The 21,876-nt window shown below is 34.7% G+C and overlaps 1 protein-coding gene across 10 annotated transcripts in view; it reads left to right on the plus strand.

The window, feature by feature from the left end:
* RPS6KC1 (ribosomal protein S6 kinase C1) overlaps window positions 1–21,876 on the plus strand; it is a 202,945-nt gene that overhangs the window by 112,989 nt on the left and 68,080 nt on the right. For 8 of the 10 annotated variants that reach the window (XR_008916212.1, XM_007481378.2, XM_016430156.2 and 5 more), the window contains one exon: window positions 6,160–6,252. The exons of the other annotated variants lie outside the window; for them this stretch is intronic. Coding sequence is in view for 7 of the 8 variants with exons in the window: in XM_007481378.2 (XP_007481440.2) it covers window positions 6,160–6,252 (93 nt within the window). In the remaining variant the exon portion in view is untranslated. The remainder of the gene's footprint in view (window positions 1–6,159; window positions 6,253–21,876) is intronic. 10 annotated transcript variants of the gene reach the window in all.

Here is a 21,876-nt window from a genome sequence, read left to right on the forward strand (position 1 = left end):
TTAGACTTCCTGCCTAATTTCCTTTTGGATTTATTATTTATTCTTTTTTCTTAGGATCTTATGTCCATAATTATTTTCATAGGTGCACTAGGTTATATCTTGAGGTCTCTCATTTATAAAACAAGTTTACACATCCATTGATTTCTAGGGTTGTTTTTATTGAAGGGATCAGAAAGGAATGGCATAATTTTCCTCTCTTTTCTTTTTTATGTTAAATGGCCCTGAGAAAGTGGAAGGAGCAGGTTTTAGCTAAAAAGTAAAGAAGGTTTTTGAATTGAAATTGAAAAGTCGTATTGAGACAGTTGGTTTTATTTCATCTGAGGTTGATGTTGAATGGGCCGAAAAATCATATTAAAAAGACAGAGTCCTAGGAAAAGGTAGAAATAGATTTTCATGCTATTTTTGGCACAAAATCAAAATACATAAAGAGTAACAGTAAATGAGTTAAATTTGGGGGATAAAAATAGGGTAGTTGATAGATGTACGTTCTCATACATTCATGAATTCTGAATGAAAAATACAATTTATGTATGGAATTTATGAATTCTTTGAATAAGTATTGCAATAATAGTTTTATCAATGCCTTTTATTTTTATATCATTTAATTTCTGATTATATTCCAACCTCCATTTTTTACCCATTGAATCTTCTAATAAAGACTAAAAAAGAAAATGAAAGAAAAAATTCAGCTAACTAAGCATCATCTGCATCTGACAATGTATGCTGTGTTCCTACTCATAATTCCTCTTCTCTCAAATGAAGGGAGGGAGGAGTGTGTGGTCAGCTCATCTCTGGGGCCAGGCTTGGACATTATAATTACATAGTGTTTATAGCCGAAGCTTCCTGTATATAGGGAAAGAGAGAATGTGTGCTTTTTGAGACCAGGAGTGTCTTGCCTTTTGTTTTGTATTCTCAGCTCTTAGTGCAATGCTTTTCATATAATAACCACTTAATAAATGCTTATTCATTTATTTTTTCTGTTCATGTTGTTATAATAAATATTCATTCATTCATTCTTCCTGTGCATGTTGCTATAGTTTTACATATTACTTTCTTATTTTACTGCTTTTTGTGACCACTAGTTGTGCTGTCTGCCTATATCTCAAGTTAGCCACTTTCACTTTCTACTTTGTACTTAAGATATAATTAAAAGGGAGGCAATAGAATTCTTCTGTTTCTCATCAAGGTAATTATGCTAATTCATATTTCCTGAACTCTGAGCTGTGATTCTGTCATCCCCTTCCTCAACAAACTTGTGTCTCCCAATTACTTCTAGGATCAATTATAAACACTCATTTGGCATTTAATACTTTGTATAACTATAGACCTTCCTGCTTTTCCAGTCTTCTTGTACATTGTTCTTTCTGTGGCCTCTACAGTGTAGGCATACTGGCTTATTTGAAGTTTTACATGCATGACACTTTATCTTTTATCCTTATGTCTTTACACCAACCATATTCCATGACTAGAGTGCACTCCTCCCTTTCTCCCTCCTTTCCTCTGTTACTCCCTTTTCCCCTCCATCCTTCCCTCCTTCCTTCCTTTCCTTTGTTCCTCCCTTCCTCCCTCCATTCTTCCCTCCCATCTTTCGTCTTAATATCAATTCTAAGAAGGAAAGGCACAACTAGGAAGTTTCTGAGGCCAAATTTGAACCCAGGTCTTCTTTACTCTAGGCCTGGTGCCCCATCCAGTGCTACTAGCTGCCCCCTTCTGGTTTTCATTCAAGACTCAGCTCAAGTGCCATATTTTATATGAAGCCTTTCCTACATTTTCTAGCAGTTGTGACTTCCGTCCTATAATCATTTCATTTTCATGTAATAAATATTATATGTATACTTATATGTATTATCATATTATATACATACTTCCATATGTATCTATAATGTTATATAATATGTGAATATTATGTAATATTCACATATATTTATAAATGCTTGTTAATTGACAAATTATTCGAATTAGGGTTCAGGGTTCACTCCTTTCACTGTACCATATCATAAAATGTTTTATTGTAATATGGATTAGAAACTTTGGAGTTCTAATATATATTTCCCCTGTATATTTATATTTATTTATAATTTATATTGATTTATAATACATAATGCCTTTCTGTACCATAGGTTTAAAAATAATAAATTCCATTGTATTTTTTCCATCAATGACATGTCTCATTTTTTAATCTTTGTCATTGCTAAGCAAGCCCTTTTATCATGCAGCAAAAAGGTTTGGCAGTCAGGAGAACGAACTTTGTTACCTAACTCTGACTTTGGGCACCTTACTTAAATTCTCCAGGACTCAGGTTCCTCATCTTTTAAAATGAAGTTAGGGAGCAACTAGGTAGCCGAGTTGATAGAGCACCAGACCTGGAGTTGGGAAGACCTGGGTTCAAATCTGGCTTCAGACACTTAGTTATGTGACCCTGGTAAGATACTTAACCCTGTTTGCCTAGGTCTTGTCCTTCTGTCTTAGAGTTGCTACTAAGGATAGAAAGTAAGGGTTTTTTTTTTAAATGAGGGAGTTAAATATAAGATAAATCCCCTAAAGATTCTCTAAAAACTCTTTATGATTTTTTATGCCTACTCCCAAAATGGCATAAACCCTGTGTTTAAACAAACAAGTAAGCATAAGGTTCTTTATAATGATATATCTTATGTTCTTTTGTTGTTGATGTTCATTTCTCAGTCTCGGAATTCTGAAAAACACAAAAAGAAAATTCCTTAGGATAAGAAGATACTACAAACCATCATTGCTGATTCCCCCAAGTGCTGCTCTCCCCTAATCTTTCAGTTGCTTGATTATTTTTAACATTCATGTTTTTAAGTTCCAAATTCTCTTCCTCTCCCACCCATTGAGAAGGCAAACAATATGATACCAGTTATATATTTAAAGTCATGCAAAACATTTCTGTATTAGCCAAGTTGCCAAAGAAAAGTAAGAAAAAAAATGAACAGAGTGGGAACTTAAATGCTTATTGACTGACTGTAGTCCATTCTCTATACTATTTCCATATTCATTTTTTTTTTGAGATTGGGTCTTCTCATTTTCCCCAGGCTGAAGTAGAGTGGCCATTCACAAGCCCAATATGACTGTTAATTGGCATGGAAGTTTTGGCCTTTTTAATTTCCATCATGGGTCAGTTTTCCCTTCTTTAGACTGCCTGGTGGTTCCTTGTTAATCACATGGTTGTCAGACTTAGTGTAGACGCCTAATTGACTTTATCCTTACTATAATTCAAAACTCTCAAGCTCAAGTAAATAGTCAATAAACATTTATTAAGTCTGTACTATGTTCTAAGCCTGGTTCTGAGTGCTGGAGATACAAATAAGAAAGGGAAAGGCAATTTCTGCTCTCAATGAATCTAATGAGACCAAAAAAAAATACACAAAAAGAAGCTAAAAGGTTAGCTGGAGAGTATTCATAGTGGAGGCACGATAATTACTTGGAAAATTTTGAACCTTCCATAAAGGGAGATTTTCAGAGGGCTTTATTGTTGTGCCTTTCAGCCCTTTAATTGGATAGAGAGGAAACTGAGGCTGCTGAGGAGAGGTGTTAGGTATCAATGCAGAATCAGTCTCAGTCTCTCTGATGATTTTATTTCCAGTGACAAGCTTATCCTAGAGGAGGCATGATGTTCCTGGAGTCAAAATCAAACTCAAATATTTCCCCAGCCATTGTCTCCCCAGTGGAAGGGATTACAGATATGAATTACTATTGCTAATTTCAGATTTAGCTTTCTAAATATTTTTTCATTATGCTATTTCTTCCCTGACATAAAGTGGTTTTCCATTGCCTTTGTATAAAGTCTATACATTCTGCCCTTCCCCAGCTATGTAGCTTTGGCCCCCACTCTTTTCAAACCTGAATACTCTTCTCAAGCCAGGTCTCCTTGCTCATCTACTACAGCTTGGACACTCTGCTTTTTTGACTTTACATATTTCCTCAGTCTTAAGTGTCTTCTCTCCTCTGGCGCCTTCTACCTATTTAGGAGTACCTAGGTAATGTGGTGGATATAGATTACTGCATTGGAGTCAGGAAGGCCAGAGTTAAAATCCAGCCATAGGCACTTAGTAGCTTTGTGATCCAGGGCAAATCACTGAACTGTCTGTGTCAATTTCTTATCTGTAAAATGGAGACACCATAATAGCAACTACCTCCTATGGTTGTCATGAGGATCAAATGAAATAATTATAAAGAGCACAATGCCTGGCAAACAGTAAACGATATCTATATCTATATGCAAGCTATTATTATTTAATTACTTTGGTTTTCACATCTATGAAACTTGTCTCTTAAGGTTGATATGAGAGAAAACAAGAAAATATTTTTAAAGTGCTTTACAAATCTTAAAGTATCTTATAAATTCTATCATCATCTAAACTCAGAGCACCCTTTAAAGACCCAATGGATAACATGTAGTCACAACTGTACATTTTGCCTGATTTTTTCTTATATCATTCTTATTATAGAATGGAAAAAAGAAGAAATAGTTTTGAATTTTACTAATTCTAACTTCATTCCAAGGAATTTTAGGAAAAGAAAGAGAAAGGAGATAATGCATTCCGCACCTTCGTTGAAAGAGTATAAAGATTAAAAAAGAAATAAAGATTAATTGGTCTATAGCTCCTCATTTTCCTACTGAACTTCCCTGAGGCTTTTCTAGATCAGTTAATCTCAAAATTTTATGTCCCCTGAACTCTTAGCACTTTTTGTCTGTAACAGTCATTTGTAATTTGCATCTTATTTTCTCAAATAGATAAGCTCCTTGAGGGCAGTTATTGTGCCTCATCTGTCTTTGCTTCAGATGTAATGCTTATTCTTAATAGGTACTCAGTAGGTATGGATTTGGTTGATACCACAGAGGGTTTTGTCATTTGGTGCAGATGCCTTGAAGTGTTTGAAGTTATCTGCTTCCATATTGACAATACTTCAGTGGATCTGTAATTCAATTAAAATGGGGCTTTATTTCCAGTGGTTTAGCAATCTATTCATAGCTATGGATCTTTTCTTAGAATAATGATTTTAAGTGCCTAGATGAAAATACAGATGATTATACAGGAAACACATTCAAATAGCTATCAAAATATTTAAACCCCAAAAAAACGTTCTTTTAAATCTTGACAATATATTGTCAGAGCATAGGTGTCAGAGCAACATGCAGACTAGTTATCTACTATCTTTTACTTTCATTATAACCCCCTTATTTTACAGGTGAGGGAGCTGAGGCCCAGAGAAAAGAAATGACTTTCCATAGGTTTGGCCAGTTAGAACATTTCAGTCTTTAACCACTCACTTTAACAGTTTATGCATATTCTTGTTGAGCAGCAACAAAATATACTCAAGAGGGTTTTGTTACACCAGTTGTGCTTTTCAGTTTCATTATTTTAATATCAGGATTAATAATGAAGCACTCTCTTCCTAAGTTTTTTTTTTTCCCTTCAGTTGTTTCAGTTGTGTCCTATACTGTGACCCCATTTGGGGATTTCTTGGCAAAGATGTTGGAGTGATTGGCCATTTTCTTCTTCAGCTCATTTTACAGTTTAGGAAACTGAAGCAAACAGGGTAAAGTGACTTGTCCAAGGTCATATAACTAAAAAATGTCTGAGGCCAGATTTAAACTCAAGATAAATCTTCCTGAGTTCAGGCCTGGTATTCTGTTCACTGTGCTACCTAGGTGCCATTTCTTCCTAAGATGAGATTCCAAAGCTTTTGCTTTAAGGAGAGTATTTTTGCTAGAGAAGGGAACAAGTTGAATTTCCTCCCCAAATGGTTATATTAGTAAATTGTTGTCTATATTTTACCTCTACATTACTATTGTTATGTTTGGGGTGAATGTAAGACTGTGATTGAATGTTGGGCCCTTGATCCATTTTTTCAAAAGTTTTATTATGGCTTCACACTCCAGAATTGAATTATAGCTTTAGAAACTATATCAACTCATTAATTTTTCTTTTTTAAAATTTTGTTTTCAATGTTATCCTGATTTATTTACTTGTAACTTTTTTTTTTTGCATTAAGGACAAACAGAAACTTCTCCTTTCATCTTCCCTCTCTCTGATTTATGATAAATTTAGTTTCCTTCAGTCTGGCATTTGCTTCAGCAGGCAGTCTTCCTTCAAGTACCACCCTGATTGATGTATAATCTTTGATATCTTCCATTAGCCTCCAGGATCACTAAGTTCAAGGCCCTCTTGGAACCTAAGGAGCCCTGCCGAGGAACTGAAGGCCTTCAGAGTCCTTGGGGTGATTGACAAGGTAATTCTTCAGTGTCTCTTCAAGAGTTCAGTCATAAATCGACTGCATGCTGACATTCTGTCTTTGAAGCTTTGGATCTTAAGGATATGAAACAAAAGGAGAAAATGACTCAAATGCATCTGCACTTTAAAATAACAAAAGCAGAAGAAAAAAGGCTTTTATCTAAGCAATTCATGTAAGGTCATGCAAAATATATTTGAGCTAAAGGAGAAGGTACATGTTTGGTGGCATTCAGTAGAGTAGGACCTTTTAAAAAGTATTGGGTGTTACAGCAAGGAAAAGCCAAACCAGTACATTTTGTGCTTAGGAGTGACTAATAAAGAGAACAGTGAAACAGTGGTGTTCAACATGAACAGGTATACGCTTGGAAGTCAGAGAAATAAATAGTTTTCTCTTATTTATCTGGGGATTAGAATACGGTTAACATGCTTTTATAGTGTTAAAGTACATACTATTGGCACATAGGATATTTTCCAAGTTTAATTAAAGAACTAAACAGTATCCTTAATAAATAATCCATTGTTTATATAATTGATTAAGCTGCTACTTAGCCCTACTAAAGAAAAGAATATACATTATTTGATACAGCCTTTTAGTTTCATAAAGGCTTATTTTTCACCATGAGCTGGGAATTATGAAGCACCTTGATACTTAGTCAGCAACATTTATTGGTGCTCCTGATGTGGCAAAACAGGTTTATGTTGCCATTTTGGTTTGAACATTTTTTAGAACATTGAAGTTAATTTATATAATGATTAATGGAAGAAGGCCTTCAGAAAGGAGAGTTGTCTGTTATAATAAAACATTACTGGACATAATTACTTACCAAGTAATTTGTTTAAAATTATTTAAGTTAGTAGAATATTACTGAGAGACTTGTGATTAGTAATGAGCTAATCAATTTCATAAAACTTGAAGCCTAAATTAAAAAAAAAATATTCTAATTTGAGAATATCAGGTAGGTATGGTAACTCCTAATAAAATTTGATATTTTGACTTGTTTCTATTAGACAAAATAATATCTTCCATTTGTATAGTATTTTATATTTTTCAGGTTCCTGAACATGTGTTTTCTTTTGGTCCTTATTACAACTCTCTGTATGTTTTGGTTTAATTGAATTATTTGATACATTACAAAAGGAGAGGGTTTCTGCAATAATAATAATTTACACAGAGCACTTTTTAAGGATTGAGTACTTTCCTCCCAACAGCTTTGTGAAATAGTTTATACAGTTATTATTTCTCCTATTTTACAGATGAGGAAACACAGGCTTAGAGAAATTAAGAGATAATTTATAACATAATATAAAATAACATAATAAGTTCATATAATATGAAGTGGTGGAATTTGGACTAGATCCAGATAGTAAGCATTGATTAAGTGCTTTGTGTGTGCCAGGCACTGTGCTAAATTGGAAGAAAGGCAAAAGACAGCTTGTTCCTTTGAGGAGCTCATAATCTAATGGGAGAGACAACATAAAAATATGTGTAATAACCACCAGAAGAAAGGCACTATAATGAAGAGGAACTGGGAAAGATTTCTTGTAGAAGGTGAAATTTACCTGGGACTTGAAGGAAACAGAGATAAGGGAGGGAGAACATAAGGACAACAAAAGAAAATGAGCAGAACCAAAGGAACAGCAAGGACCAGTAAGTGTCACTGGGTTGAAGAGTAAGTCATGATGAGTTTAAGAAGACTGGAAAGATGGGGATGAGGCTAAGTATGAGGAACTTTGAATGCCAAACTGAGAGATTTGCATTTGATTCTGGAAGTGATAGGAATCCACTGGAGTTTATTGAGTGTGTATGGGGGGATCTATCTTGGAAGAGGATTCTTTTGGTATTTGAATGAGGATGAACTGGAGTGGGGAGAGAGTAGAGGCAGGCCGACCAACCAACAGGCTATTGCAGTAGTGAATTGATATGGGATAATGAGAAGCTACACTAGAGGGGTGACTGTGTCAGAAGCGAGAAGGGGGCATATTGGAAAAATGTTGCAAAGGTGAATTGACAGGTCTTGGTCACAGACTGGATAGTGAGGAATCCAACAAGATCTTAGGTCTTCTTTAAGATAACAACATTGCTTTTTAAAATGGGAAAGGTGGAGAGCTAAGTGGATAGATTTGCTGAGATTGTGATCCTAAGCTGTAAAAGCTCTTCAGTAATATTTTAGTATTATAACATCTGGCATTACTGTAGTAAATATTTTCAACTCTGAATTTGAAGTCAAGGGAAGAAAAGTATTTTCATAGTAGCCAACTTAGATAGAAAACATTTATTTCAGTGAAGGCAATCTTTAAACATTGTAGTATAATGGAAATAACACTAGCATTTGTCACTTAGTTGTGTGACTATTGACCAGTTACCCCATGAGCCTCAGTTTTCTCTGAAAGAGATTTGAAAAGAGTAGATTAAGGCATTGGAGCAATGAGGGCAAATTCAGTTTGATCTTCATTTGGATAATTAGCTCATTTCTGTTCATTAGTTACAAATTGTATTCCTAAACTTGCAGATGCCTGCTATTAGGGCTATAGAGATAGCATGGTGGTTTGGAAAGGAAAACTGCTGGATTTGGGCTGAGGGGAGACCTGGGTTTCAATCCCTTCTCCTAGATTTACTTATTGTAACTACAAAGAAGCCCCTGCAGCTAATCCACAATTTCCTTGTTTAAGAAATGAGTATAATGTGCAAGACTCAGGCAAAATGTTTGTAAAGCAATTTGCAGACCCTAAATCTCAGTGTAAATGCCTATTGCTGTTATTGTTCAAAGATCAGCAAAAAGTTATCAATCATCCTGGAAAAAAATCTCAAAGTATATGCCTTAGTAACTTGGTTTTGTCATCTTTATAAGTACAGAATAAGTTGTTGCTCTTTACCTTTTAAATTAAAAACATTTTAAAACTCATCACCAACAAAAATGAGAATTGCCACATATAATTTTAAAAAAAGGAAGATTGTATATGAATCTGAATCTCCAACTAATTATCTTTTCCAATGGTTTGGCATTATTTAATCAGTCATTTTACTTCTTATGATATCTACTATACAGAACTCTTTGTTTACTTGTATATCTTATGTAATGCTGGACATTGCCTCCGAAGTATCTGTATATGTTCCATAAAATTATTCAGATTAGTAGTAGCTGAAAAATGAAGGTTGAATAGTTTGATGAATAAATTGAATTGTTTAATGAATGTTGATTAAAAAGAGAAATATAGTTTAGTTTTAAGTTGCTTTTCTATACACAACATGCAAGTCTTTTTCCAATTCTTGTAAAGAGTCAAAAAATATTCTTGATATGGTTCCCGTTTCTTATTATTGTCATTTCCATTCTCTTATGTGAGGTCACATATAAAACATGTGTGTAATATATATATGCACATGCCATATCTCTATTATGTATTATATATTCTTTCATGGGGGCCCACAAAAATGATCATTATGACACATAATAAGTTAATAAACTCAGACATCAAAGTATCATGAAAGAGTTGTATTTTCAATGAAAGTGGGTGCGGTATTTGTAGGATGGGCAGTAGATGTGTTTTAAAAATGTATTGAAATGCCACTTTTATCATAATTATGAATGACTAGACTAGTAGTTTACTTGCCAGACTTTTGGCCATTTGAAAGATTGGGAAGGGAGGTGTCCAAAACAAAGGTTTAGATCTGACTAGGAGGCTAAGAAACGGTATTACAAAATGTGAACTAGAAATGATGTTCGAAATTATTTCATCCCATGCCCTCACTTTCCAATAAGGCAATCGAGACACAGAAACTCCCCTACTATCATACAGCAAATCTAATTGTAAAGCTTACATTATTTAGTACTTATTATAAACATAAACTAAAAGACAGACTTGATTTGTTATGCATATTGCTGAAAAAAATTATTTATGGTTAGTTTTTAATGACTATTATCACATGAAACTCAGTAGTATAATTTTAAAGGGATATAGAGTTCCTTTTGAAAATGAAGGACATGTATTTATAATTTAGAAACACATTTACAATTTTAAGTAATATTCCATGACACTTGCATTAAAGTAAGGAACAAGTTTTTAAACTTCATTGCCTTGATTCTTTATTTCCCTGATGGTTAAACATATGCCTTATTTTAAATTTACAAATATATATTTGTGTGTGTGTGTTATGTATTTTACTTGTTCAGCATACTTTAACATAGCAACAATAATACTTTGCATTTATATAGCATCTTTGTTGCAAAGAGCTCATTGTATTTTGATAATTTAAATTATTGTTCCTTGCATAGTATTGTCAAACTCAAATAGAAACTTATCCCTGTGGGTTATATATTGACTTAGAAGATGACAAATTGGCATTATCTGTTGTAATTTTATTATATTAAATCTTTCCCAATTACATTTTAATTTTGGTTGGGCCTTAGGAGTTTTACGACCACTGGAGTTTGACACTTAGATGACAATTACCCCTATTTTAACTGAAGCTGGTTATATTACTTAAAGTCAGCTAGCAAGGATTACATTAGAATTTTGATATCCTGAATTGACCCCTCTGATAAGAACCAAAACATTACCAATATGCCTTTTTTCTCACCTAAACTCACCATTTTTTATATTCTTGTGATTACCTTCTCTTTCAAGGCCCTGTTTAGTTTTGTCTCATCCTACTTATTCAACTTGATTTTCCTATTTTCTAACACACAACCTGTGCCTTAGTGCCTCTTTTTCACTCTCCCTGCACACATCATTCCTACCGAGTATATTTGCAAATGTTGTTTCCTCCCACAAACTCCCACCCTACTAGTGCCATTTTTCCTACCTCCCACATATCCACCTCTTCCCTGTTCTTTAAGGTTTGGCTCAAAGTCTACTTCCTTCATGAAGCCTTATCTGAATATACTGTCCTGTCTTGCTTTCTCTTTTTTTTTATTATAAGTTATAATCAGTGCCATACTATCAGGATATGATGTATTTGGCAAGAAATTGAAGATTTTAAGTGCATTGCTGCTGATTGAAAATGAAGCCTTTGCAAGAAAGAGATAGATGGCTTTGTGAAATGAACAATTGATTAAGAAGGTGGTGTTTATAAATAGATTTTCAAAATGTTGATTATGGCTAAAAATTTAGGAATGATGGGTTCTTGATGAGGAATAGAATGTACACAAGAAGTAGTACAAATGTATTTGTTTGATGTCTTACAAATCTTAAAAAAAGGGTTTTGGACTAAAGTGTGGAGAGAAAGGAGGAATAATCTCTATATATAGTTAACAAGGTAAGTACCCAGAGTAGATAATAAGTAGGAAAAATAGCAATACAGACAGCCACAATTACATTGCAGCTAAAATTCAAGAAAACAGGCAGTAATAATAACATTTGTGCAGTACTTTAATGTTTATAGAACATGTTTACCACAACAACTTTTTGTAGTAGGTACTGCAAGTATTATCCCTGCCACACTGAGAGTTAAGTAGTTTGCCCATGTTCACACATTTAGTAATTATCTGAGGTAGGATTAAAAAACTCTTCTCATGATTTCAGTTCTAGCACTCTCTACATTATTTTTCATTCAAATATCTGTACAGAAATGCACAAATTATAGGTAACAGGCAAGATGAATAAGAGATCCTATGAAGAAGCAAATGATATGATTTAGACTTGATGGGATGAGATCTATGATTGACTCAGAATGGTATTCCTTAGGAAGAACTGGATAGGAAAAAGTGGAGGTGGAGGCCCTAATAGTGTTGCACACTAGGAGATATACTCATGAGGAAATCCAGGAACCATAATGAGGGAAGCATGGTAGAAAGCATCTGTGTGAAGATCATTGTAAGCAAAAATAAGTGATATTATTATTGGAATATACCACAGACCATCTGGATAGAAAGAGGATATTAGATGCAGTTTCAAAACAAATAACAAGTCTAGAACAGAGGCATGGTATAGAAGTGAGAGAGGTCTTCAGTTATCCAGGTATTTGCTACAGTTCTCTTGCTATGACAAAAGGAGAAGAGTTAATGATTAGTTTACTTATAAGGGTAAATTCTGTTTCAAAAGGTAGAGGAAGCAATGAGGTAACTTTTTTCTCAGTGTGATTCTTATGAATCAGGAGAAACTGGTTGCTAAAGTAGAAATGATGGGCATCTTGGGGGAGGTTCAGTCTTATAATTTTAGAAACAAGAGGGAAGGGCCAAGCATTATTTGACATGTATGCTTTCTATCCTTCAGTCTGTAATTTCTTCATGTGTTTTAATTTTGTCTCTAGCTAAATCCTTATCATCTTAAAATCAGGAACCATGTTTTAGATTTGTTTCTCCTGTGGTGTCTAAGTATAATATTAAACACATAGTAGGCTTTCTATAAATACTTGCTGATTGAGTTTTAGAAAGGTGGAAACACTGTATTTATTTTAAGCCTTTTGGATATATTATATTTACTTGAAGTCTCCAAATACACTGTGCCTATAGAATCTAAGTGTACTTTAACATGAATGCATTATGATTATTGAATTGTCACACACTTGTACATATCACATTTTTACTTCCTCATTCAGTGGATGCCTGTGAATTGTTGCCACAGCATTTTGCTGCTATAGGTGAAACTGCCATTTTGAAAGTAAGAATCTTATCTTTGTATTTCTTTCATTTGATCATACCATGTGCTTTTCCTTAACATCAGTGATGGGATTCATGCCATAAAGACTCCACGAATCTATATTAATATAATTTTCAAAATTTAAGCAATTTCAAGATTTATGAATAACAATTCATATATGCAATGGAACCTTTTAAACCATATTATGAAATAAAACATTTCCATTTCCATTACCTTCCTCCTTTTCCCTTAATTGGGATTCAAGTCTTTCTTTTACCTGGCAACTGGATCAATTCTTCCTTCAAAGACTTCAATGCTAACTTTTAAAAAAACCCTTCCTTTCCATCTTAGAATCAATATTGAGTATTAGTTCCAAGGCAGAAGAGTGAGAAGGGCTAGGCAATTGGGGAATAAGTGTGACTTGTCCAGGGTCACATAGCTAAGAAGTGTCTCAGGCTAGATTTGAACCCAGGACCTCCCCATCTCTAGGGCTGCCTCTCAATCTCCTGAGCCATCTAGCTAATTTGTGAATATACAAACTTGAAGCTGCAACTGAAGCTCCTTTTATTATCATCTTCTTGTTCAGTTGCTTTGGTTGTGTCTGACTCTTCTTGACCTCATGTGAAATTTTCTTAGCAAAGATACTAGAGTGCTTTGCCATTTCCTTTTTCAGCTCATTTTGCAGATGAGGAAACTGAGACAGTTGGGCTAAGTGACTTGTCCAGGCTAGCTAGTAAATGTTTTAAGCTCATATTTGAACTCTGGTCTTCCTGACTCTAGGCCCAGGGCTGTATCCACTTATCTGCCTCCCAGCATCATCATAAGAAGGCATTATTAATTCAGTGCCTAACTGTGTGTAACAAAAGGAACAATGTCAATGTAATAGGAATGGTTACATAGACATAGTGGATACTCTCTATATATTGACAATCCAAGACAAAAATACATGGAAGCAAATATCAGGAAGAATAGAAACATTAATGAACAGTGAAGTACTTCAAATCAATGGGAATTTAAAGAGTATTGTGTTAATTTGATCTCAGACACACAGAAGGTGCCTAATAAATGCTAGCTGAATACCTTCAAATGGAGATGAGATTATCTAAAACTAACTATAAGACACTACATTTAATTTAATTTTTTTCTTCTAAATTTAACATGGTGTTATGTTAACACCCAAAGTTAACTTCAGAATACAGTCTAAATCAATAGAATAAATGTATTCATTGTAAGATTGAATGGCATGAACTGAACTTGGGCCCATAAGCCCAGAACTCCAGAGTTCTAACCTTGCTTTAGCATAATTCCTTTGTGTCCTTGCACAAGTTGCTTCACAAAGACAGTTGAGCAAAATGGAGAATAGCTAAGGCATAGAGATCCTACTTCTAAAGCATTTGGACATAAGAAGAGCTGGGTAAGTGGTTGTTTTTCCCGGCACTTCAGTAATTCTATTTCCAACCCAATTTCTCAGTCTTTTATATTCTGCCTTCTGCTATATTTATATCCAATCTCCTTACAAAGGCATGTTATGCCCTTTGGAAGCAGGTTTCATGAAGTAATAAATGTATAGGCCCAGGACTTAAAAAATACACAATGCAGAAAGTCTTTTTTTCATATATACACGCACAATAAACATTATATATGTATAGTGAAAAAAATATATTTATTGCTCACTAAGTCATTAACCTCCCATCCCTGTAAAACATGGTTGAGGAATGGATCACGATCATTGACCCTTAGCTTAAATCAATATGAGTTTTTAAACTAGTAATTACAATAGAAATAAATTATATCTTCGTTATTTTTTTCGGGAGGTGGGGAAATAGCAATAATCTATATTTGTATTGCTTTATTGCAGATGTCTCAGCTCTCAGTTCCCACTCCAACACAGGTATAGCCAGGTAGCTTTGAAGAGGATGAGTATCATAGGGAGTGGAGTGGTTGCATAGCATTTCTGCCTCATGTCTAGATACCAGGTTTGACAGAAAGGAGGAAGAACTTCTGTAACTACCATTCTAGTTCAAGTCCTTGTAACCTCTTACCTGAACTACTATGATAGGCTCCTTATTTGTTGTTTATGCTTTTGTTCTCTCCCCTTTCCAGGCTGTTCTCTGCAAAGCTATTAAAATAACTTTCTCAGTCATGGTTATGATAATGTCATTCCATTTTTAAAATGCTGATGAAAATACAAACTCCTTAGCCCAACATTTAAGGTCTTCCACAATCTGACTCTCACTTACCTTTTTAGCATTGTCATACTCTTTCACTTTGTGCCGTCTATGTTTTAGTCAAACTGGACTAGTAGCTGTTTCTTGACAAAACAATTCATCTCCTGCCTGTATATATTCCTGCAAGTGGCTAGAATGTATATTCTTGTCCCATCTTTCACTCAGAATTCTTATTTCCATCCAGGCTCAACTCAGGTACCATCTCCTCTGTCAAGCCATCACTGTTTTCCTGTTCCTTGTTCATATTTATTGGTCCTTTTCCTCTCCCCTCAACTTTCTTTGTACTGTATTTATTCATGTACAAACTATTTTTTTCTCCCAGTAGAACACAAAATCCTTGGGGACATGGACTGTTTTGTCTTTGTTTCTCTAGTACCTAGCACAGTTTTTTGCCTGTAGGTAGGGTAGAAGTTTCATATATAAAGTTTAGATGATTTTTTCTCCTTAACTTTTTTCTGTATTCCTTTTTGTTTTAGCCCTTACTTTCTGTTTTAATCACAACTCTAATATTTATTAAGTTTTTGCTATGTGCCAGGTCCTGTGTTAAGAAGGGCAAGAGCTAGGCAAAGAGTGAAGTGACTTGTCCAGTGTCACACAACTATGAATTATCTGGGGCCCGATTTGAAGCTAGTCCTCCCAACTCTAGGCCTAGCATTATCCATTGTGCCAGCTAATTGCTCCTTGCATTTAATTCTTAAGGTTGTGTCTGCTATTTACTCCCTGAGTTATCTTGGACAAATTAGCTAACCTATTTGGGTTTCCCTTAGTATAATATGAGAGAGTAGAAATATGTGATTTTTGAGGTCTTTTTCAACTCTATATACTGAAATCCTATGGCTTTAACCTATAGGCATCATACCTTCATCCATAGAATATTAAGGAGATAGGCCCTTAAGCAAGCAATAGAAATCTCTACTCAGGTTAATATTAATGAACACTTTTGACTAAGGCAGCGGTTCTCAACCTCTCAATTTGTAGCAATGAGAATACATAATGGATATCAGGTATTTATATTCTGAATCATAACTGTAGCAAAATTATGGTTTTGAAGTAGCCACCAAAATAATTTTTTGGTTTGGGGTCACTGCAACATGAGGAACTGTATTGCGGGGTCACGGCATTAGAAAGGTTGAGAACCACTGGACTAAGGCCTTTTAGAGAGCTAATTTGTAAATCCACCAAACTATTGTTATCTAGCTTGCGACTCTACATTTTTTTCCACGATGACACTATTGCTATTGGACCCTTTGCTAAATTTTGCATTGCTAAACTACAGATGTGTTACAAAATTCAAGTGAACAATCATGTATTAAGTCTCTGCTATGTGCCAGGTCCTATGTTAAGATCTGGAGGCAAAAACAATCCCTACCCTCAAGGAACTCACAGTCTCATGGGGCAAACAGCATGCAAACAACTATGTACATATAAGATGTATACAGGATGAGTTAGGAGGGAAGGCCCTCATATATAGGAGGACCTTCTTATAAAAGGCAAGATTTTAGCTGGGCCTTGAAGGAAACCAAGGAATCTAGGAGGCTGAGGTAAGGAAACAGAATTCATTGCATGGGAGATAGCCAGTGAAAAAAACTCCTAAGTGTGAGGAACATCAGTATCACTGAATCATAAGAGTTCATGGAGGGGAATAAGGTTTAAGAAGATTGGAGAGGTAGGAAGGGCCCAGGTTAAAAACAAGATTTTATATTTGGACCTGGAGGTGATAGGGAACCACTGGAGTTTATTGAATAAGAGGTGGTCAGGCTCATACTTTATTAAAATCACTTTTATAGCTGAATAGATGATGGACTCAAGTGGAAAGATGAGGCAAGGATGCCAACTAGAATTCTTATTGCAGTAGTCTGGGTTCAGGATGATGAGGGTCTAGCAAAAGGAAATGAGGCTAGTTTGACTACTTGTTCCTAGATAACCCATGTTATTTCTTAGTAATTGCTAATTTCCTAAGTATGCACAGTTGATTTTAGTTTTGTCCCATGAGTCTAGATTTTTGCTGGGGATTTACATTAGGTTTACCTGTCTGTAATATTTAGGTAGAAAAGAGATAATGAAAAAAAAGTTCTGCATTCTTATGTTTAAAAGTATCATATTACATAAGAACATTATATTTTAGTTGAAAAACACTGAATATAGAAACAGAGAAACTGAGTTCCAGTATCAGCTCTGACATCTACCAACTGTGGGACCCAAGTTGTGTCATGTTAATTCCTGACCTTACTATTTTCATTTACAAGATGGGGAAGGTGTACTAGATGGTATCTAAGATCTTTTCTGGTTTGAAAACTATCATCCTGTGATCTGATGAAAGAGTGCTTAGCACATAGGTACTTATTGAATTGTTTAATGATTGATCAATTGGGTTATAGAAGTTAGTTATTACTTTTTTTTCTTTTTCCTTTTTTCTATTAACTCTGACCAATCTAATACGTTGACTCACTGAGGAGCAATTGGCTATTAAGTATAGATGAGATTATTTTGTCTACTCCTTCAAGAATATTATTTTTTCCTTGTGATAGGATTCATAATACATTATGGAAGACTACAATTGTCCTGCCATAATTATTTGTTGTTTTTGTTAGAGATTAAAGATCATACTTCAGTCAGCCAGCAAATATTTTTAAGTACCTTCCATGTACCAGGCATTGTGCTTACTGTGCGGGGATACAAGGATAATGAAACAGTTCCTACCCTCTGTGCTTTCATTCAATTGGGTGAGACAACATGTACATAAATAATAGAAAATTGAATAATGCAATTTATATAATTTACAATAAATAAAGCAAAAAATCAACAATACAAAAATAAATAATGTAAAATAGACAAAATAAATTCTAGGTAATTTTGGTTGGAAAGGCTTTGTTTAGAAGATATGATGAGCATCCTTTTGGGGGAAATAAGGAAATCTAAGAGCACGTGGAAATGAGATGAGAATTTATTTCAGGTACAGAGGACAGCCAGAATAAAGTCTAGGAAACAGGTAATTTAGTATTGTGTGAGAAGACCAGTTTGTAGGGATCCTAGAGTACAGAAAGGGAAGTGATATCCTAAAAGGTTGACAAAGTAGGTTGGGACCATATTGAAAGCACTTTAAAATCCAAATGAAGGAGGTTATATTTGATCCTAGATAGAGTGACAGTCATTGGCATTTCTGGAATTGGGGAAGAACATGGTCAGATTTGCCTTTCAGGAAAAATCACAAGAAATCCATTGCTTCTGCTAAGCCAGAAAAAAAGACTTTTTCTTACATTTTACCATGATCCCCAAACGTAGAATTTTATCTCCCTTAAAAAATAAAACCTTATTTGATCCTTCCATCCCCACTAGCTAATGTCCTATATCTCTCCTCCCTTTTTTGTAAACTTCTTGAGAAGGCTGTCTACCTTAGGTACCTCCACTTTCTTTTCTCTCACTCTCTTAACTCTTTTCAGTCTGGCTTCTGACCTCATCTTTCAACCAAAACTACTCTCTACCAGGATACTAATCATCTCTTAATTGCTATATCTAATAGCTTTTTCTCAATCCTCATTCCTCTTGACCTTTTTCTATATTTTAACACTGTTGATTACCCTCTTCTCCTTAATATTTTCTTCTCTGTGGACTTTTATGACATTGCTATGTCCCAATTCCCCTTCTACCTGTTTGGTTTCTCCTTAGTCACTTTTGCTATCTTTGTCAATGTCATGACTACTAATGGTAGGGGCTTCTCTGAAATTATGTCCTGGGTCCTCTTTTTTTCTCTTCAGATATATCATTTTACTAGCTCCCATGGTTTCAAAGATTATCTCCATGCTGATGATTCTTTTACTTATTCAGTCATAATCTCTCTCTGCTGACCTCCCAGTTTTGCAATTCAAATTGCCTATGGATATCACAAACTTCCATAGTTCTTAATATTAGTGCCTTTCTTCTGAGACTCACCCTAATTTATTTTGCATCTATCTGGTCAGTGCATAGTTTTCATTGAGAGTGAGTACTGCTCTTTTTTCCTTCTTTTTATTGTCAGTGTTTAGTATACTGTTTAGCAGTAGATGCTTGATAAGTGCTATTTGGCTTGACTTAAAAACAGAACCATAAATTTTGTTGATTATAGCTACATAAAGACACATGACTCCATGTGGTATTTATTCATATTATATAGACTTGTAGCAGGTTACAGAAAACATATCTAATTGTATTCAACAGGTTATCATTAGATTGACTGAATTTAGATGAGGGACAAAATAAGGGTATTGTACTAGTTCTTACTGAACATGAATATTTCTACTAATTCCCTGTGGGAGACATGAGGAAATTTAAAAACCTTATTTTTAGCTAAAATTACTATAAATTCAATAGATTTTCCACTTAAATAACTAGGATTGACATTCTCTCATACTTTATATCATTTATAGAAAACAAAAGATTTTTACTTTTCCTCACTGTATTTAATACACTCAAAAAAGTGGAACAATATTGCAAAATAGTCATATGGAAAGTGACTGAGTTCTTAATGTTTTGTGGGTGTTTAACATTCCAAGAGTCATAGTTTTACTTTTATTTGTAGATGTTACAATAAACATCATCTTTTAAACATTTAAATACATTGTTATTCTGAAATTAATATCAAATAAAATTAGTACAGTGTGATCTCAATGAGAATAAATGATGGATTTTTTTTCAGTAGCTTCAGGATTTAAGGATTTGAATTTAGTAGATTTCATCATGCCTTCCAACTACCAAAATTTCATTCATGGAATGTTTGATTATGGGTTTCATATGTTTCACAATAACTAGATATATCCAAAACAGGATTCTAAGGAATCAAAGTGACTACTTACAAAAAGACACATCTATGTATGTGTATGAATGTGTGTATATATAATGTATGTATATGTGTGTATATATGTTTGGATATGTCTATATATATTTTATTGATAATAAAGGCAATTGAATTAAACTCATCTTATTAAATTCCTCCCAGTGATCACTACACTTATTTTGAATGAAAATGCAGGGAATATAAATGTTACCAGACTTTTAAAGAAAAAAAGTCAGTGTAAAATTGAAGCTGGTAGGGTGGTTAGATTTATGTTAGTGCCATAAGAGGTATTATTTTGCCTGTCTCTCTGTTCAGCCACTGGTGTCTCCTGTGACCTTGGGTTGTGTGTGTGGTAGGGTGACTGATGGTTCACCATGTTCTTTTTTCTGGTACTTTGCCTGTTGCCTGCCTCTGGGTTTGTGATTCCCCTTATGCTGACTTCGGCAGTATTCCTTCAGTCTCTTATCTAAGGGCTTTGATGCATATGTTCTGAAGGTGGCCACAGTGACTTTGGGTGGCAGCAGATGGTAAACCTTCAGGCTGCCACCGGCTATACTGGTGTTAAGTTGAGAACTTAACGTTTGATGAAGAATCAGTAGTGCATATGAAAGAGCTTTTACTGCAGAAATATCTTTTAATTAAAAAAATTAGCATACTGAAACATTTATTAATGTCTGCTTTTAAGGAAATTTAAAATTATTTTCTTAGAGCTAAGTTTCAGTTATTTATCAATTTAGCTTTATATATTTCCTATCCCTTCCAGTCTTTCACTTACCTCCCTAGGTGACCAACCAGATTGGTTTATAATACTTAAAGCTAGAAAGTTTAGCTATATTGAGGAAGAAGATACACACACATATGCAGCACATATGTACACATATACATATAAAAACAAAATTTAAATATTAAGATAAATGTTTCTAGTGAGGCTTAAATTAGGATCTGCTTAGCTTTTATGCTTAGCTTTTAAAAAGAAATGCGAAATTTTATTTCTCTCCTTCCCACCCCAAAAGGCCTGACCATCTTGGGTCCTTAGTCATTTTCTATTTTAGGATGGTGCCCTAGTAGGAGCTTGAAGTGCTGTACCTTCCTCAAAGACATCATTTGTTTTGTTGATGAGGTGAGGGGTGAGAAGGTTATGGGAAGGAGGTTGAGGTTGGCTTTAGCTAGTGTTATGAATTCTCCCTGGCATTCAGTCCCTCAAGCAATGCCCCTCTTACTCTTATTTACCTATTCGTTTGACTTCTTACAGGGTAAAATGTTGAAGGCTCTTCTGGTATAGACACAGCACCAGTAGGATCTTAAAAGGGAGTTTAGTCATTTCACTATAAATCCTAAATATCCCTGCTCTTGGCACTTTGTGTCCCTTCAGAAAATGGATGCTGAGGGTATTGGATAAGAGTACATAAGTGTTATAAAATGACCATGTACAGTCATTCCACTTCATGCCTCATTCCTCATCCCTGAAATAGCTTTTATGAGCATATGATAGCCAAGAACAGATTGGTTTCATGGCATAACATGAGACAAGTGCCTCTACACAGTCTGCTCATGCTGATGCTCCTGATGCTGCTCCTTCTAATGGACTAACAACTACCTCTCAGCATTCTTTGCTGTTGGAGCTACTGGGCAATAGGATATGGAATGCTTCTGGTCTTCCTATGCCAAAGGAGAAAATCATTTCCAAGAAGGGAGTACTAATAATGTTAAAGGTCACCCACTAGATTCATTATTTTCTGGGACTAGAACTTTTAAAAGGAAACTCGTGTCAAACAGACCCATAATCTTATTGGGGGAGAGGAAGGATAGACAAATAGGTATAGCAGCATTCAAGGAGGACCAGGTTTTTCACATTAAACACAAATAAAATTGCATCCTAAACGTGTGGTCTTAGATGAAGAAAATTGCTGTCCCTGAAAAATAGAAACAAATGCTTCCTGTAAGGAATTTGTTAAAAATAATTTCATTTCTATACAAGGGTAATATTGCCAGCCTCTGTAACATTGCC

The sequence above is a fragment of the Monodelphis domestica genome, chromosome 2 (assembly GCF_027887165.1).
Source record: "Monodelphis domestica isolate mMonDom1 chromosome 2, mMonDom1.pri, whole genome shotgun sequence".
Classification (NCBI taxonomy): domain Eukaryota; kingdom Metazoa; phylum Chordata; class Mammalia; order Didelphimorphia; family Didelphidae; genus Monodelphis; species Monodelphis domestica.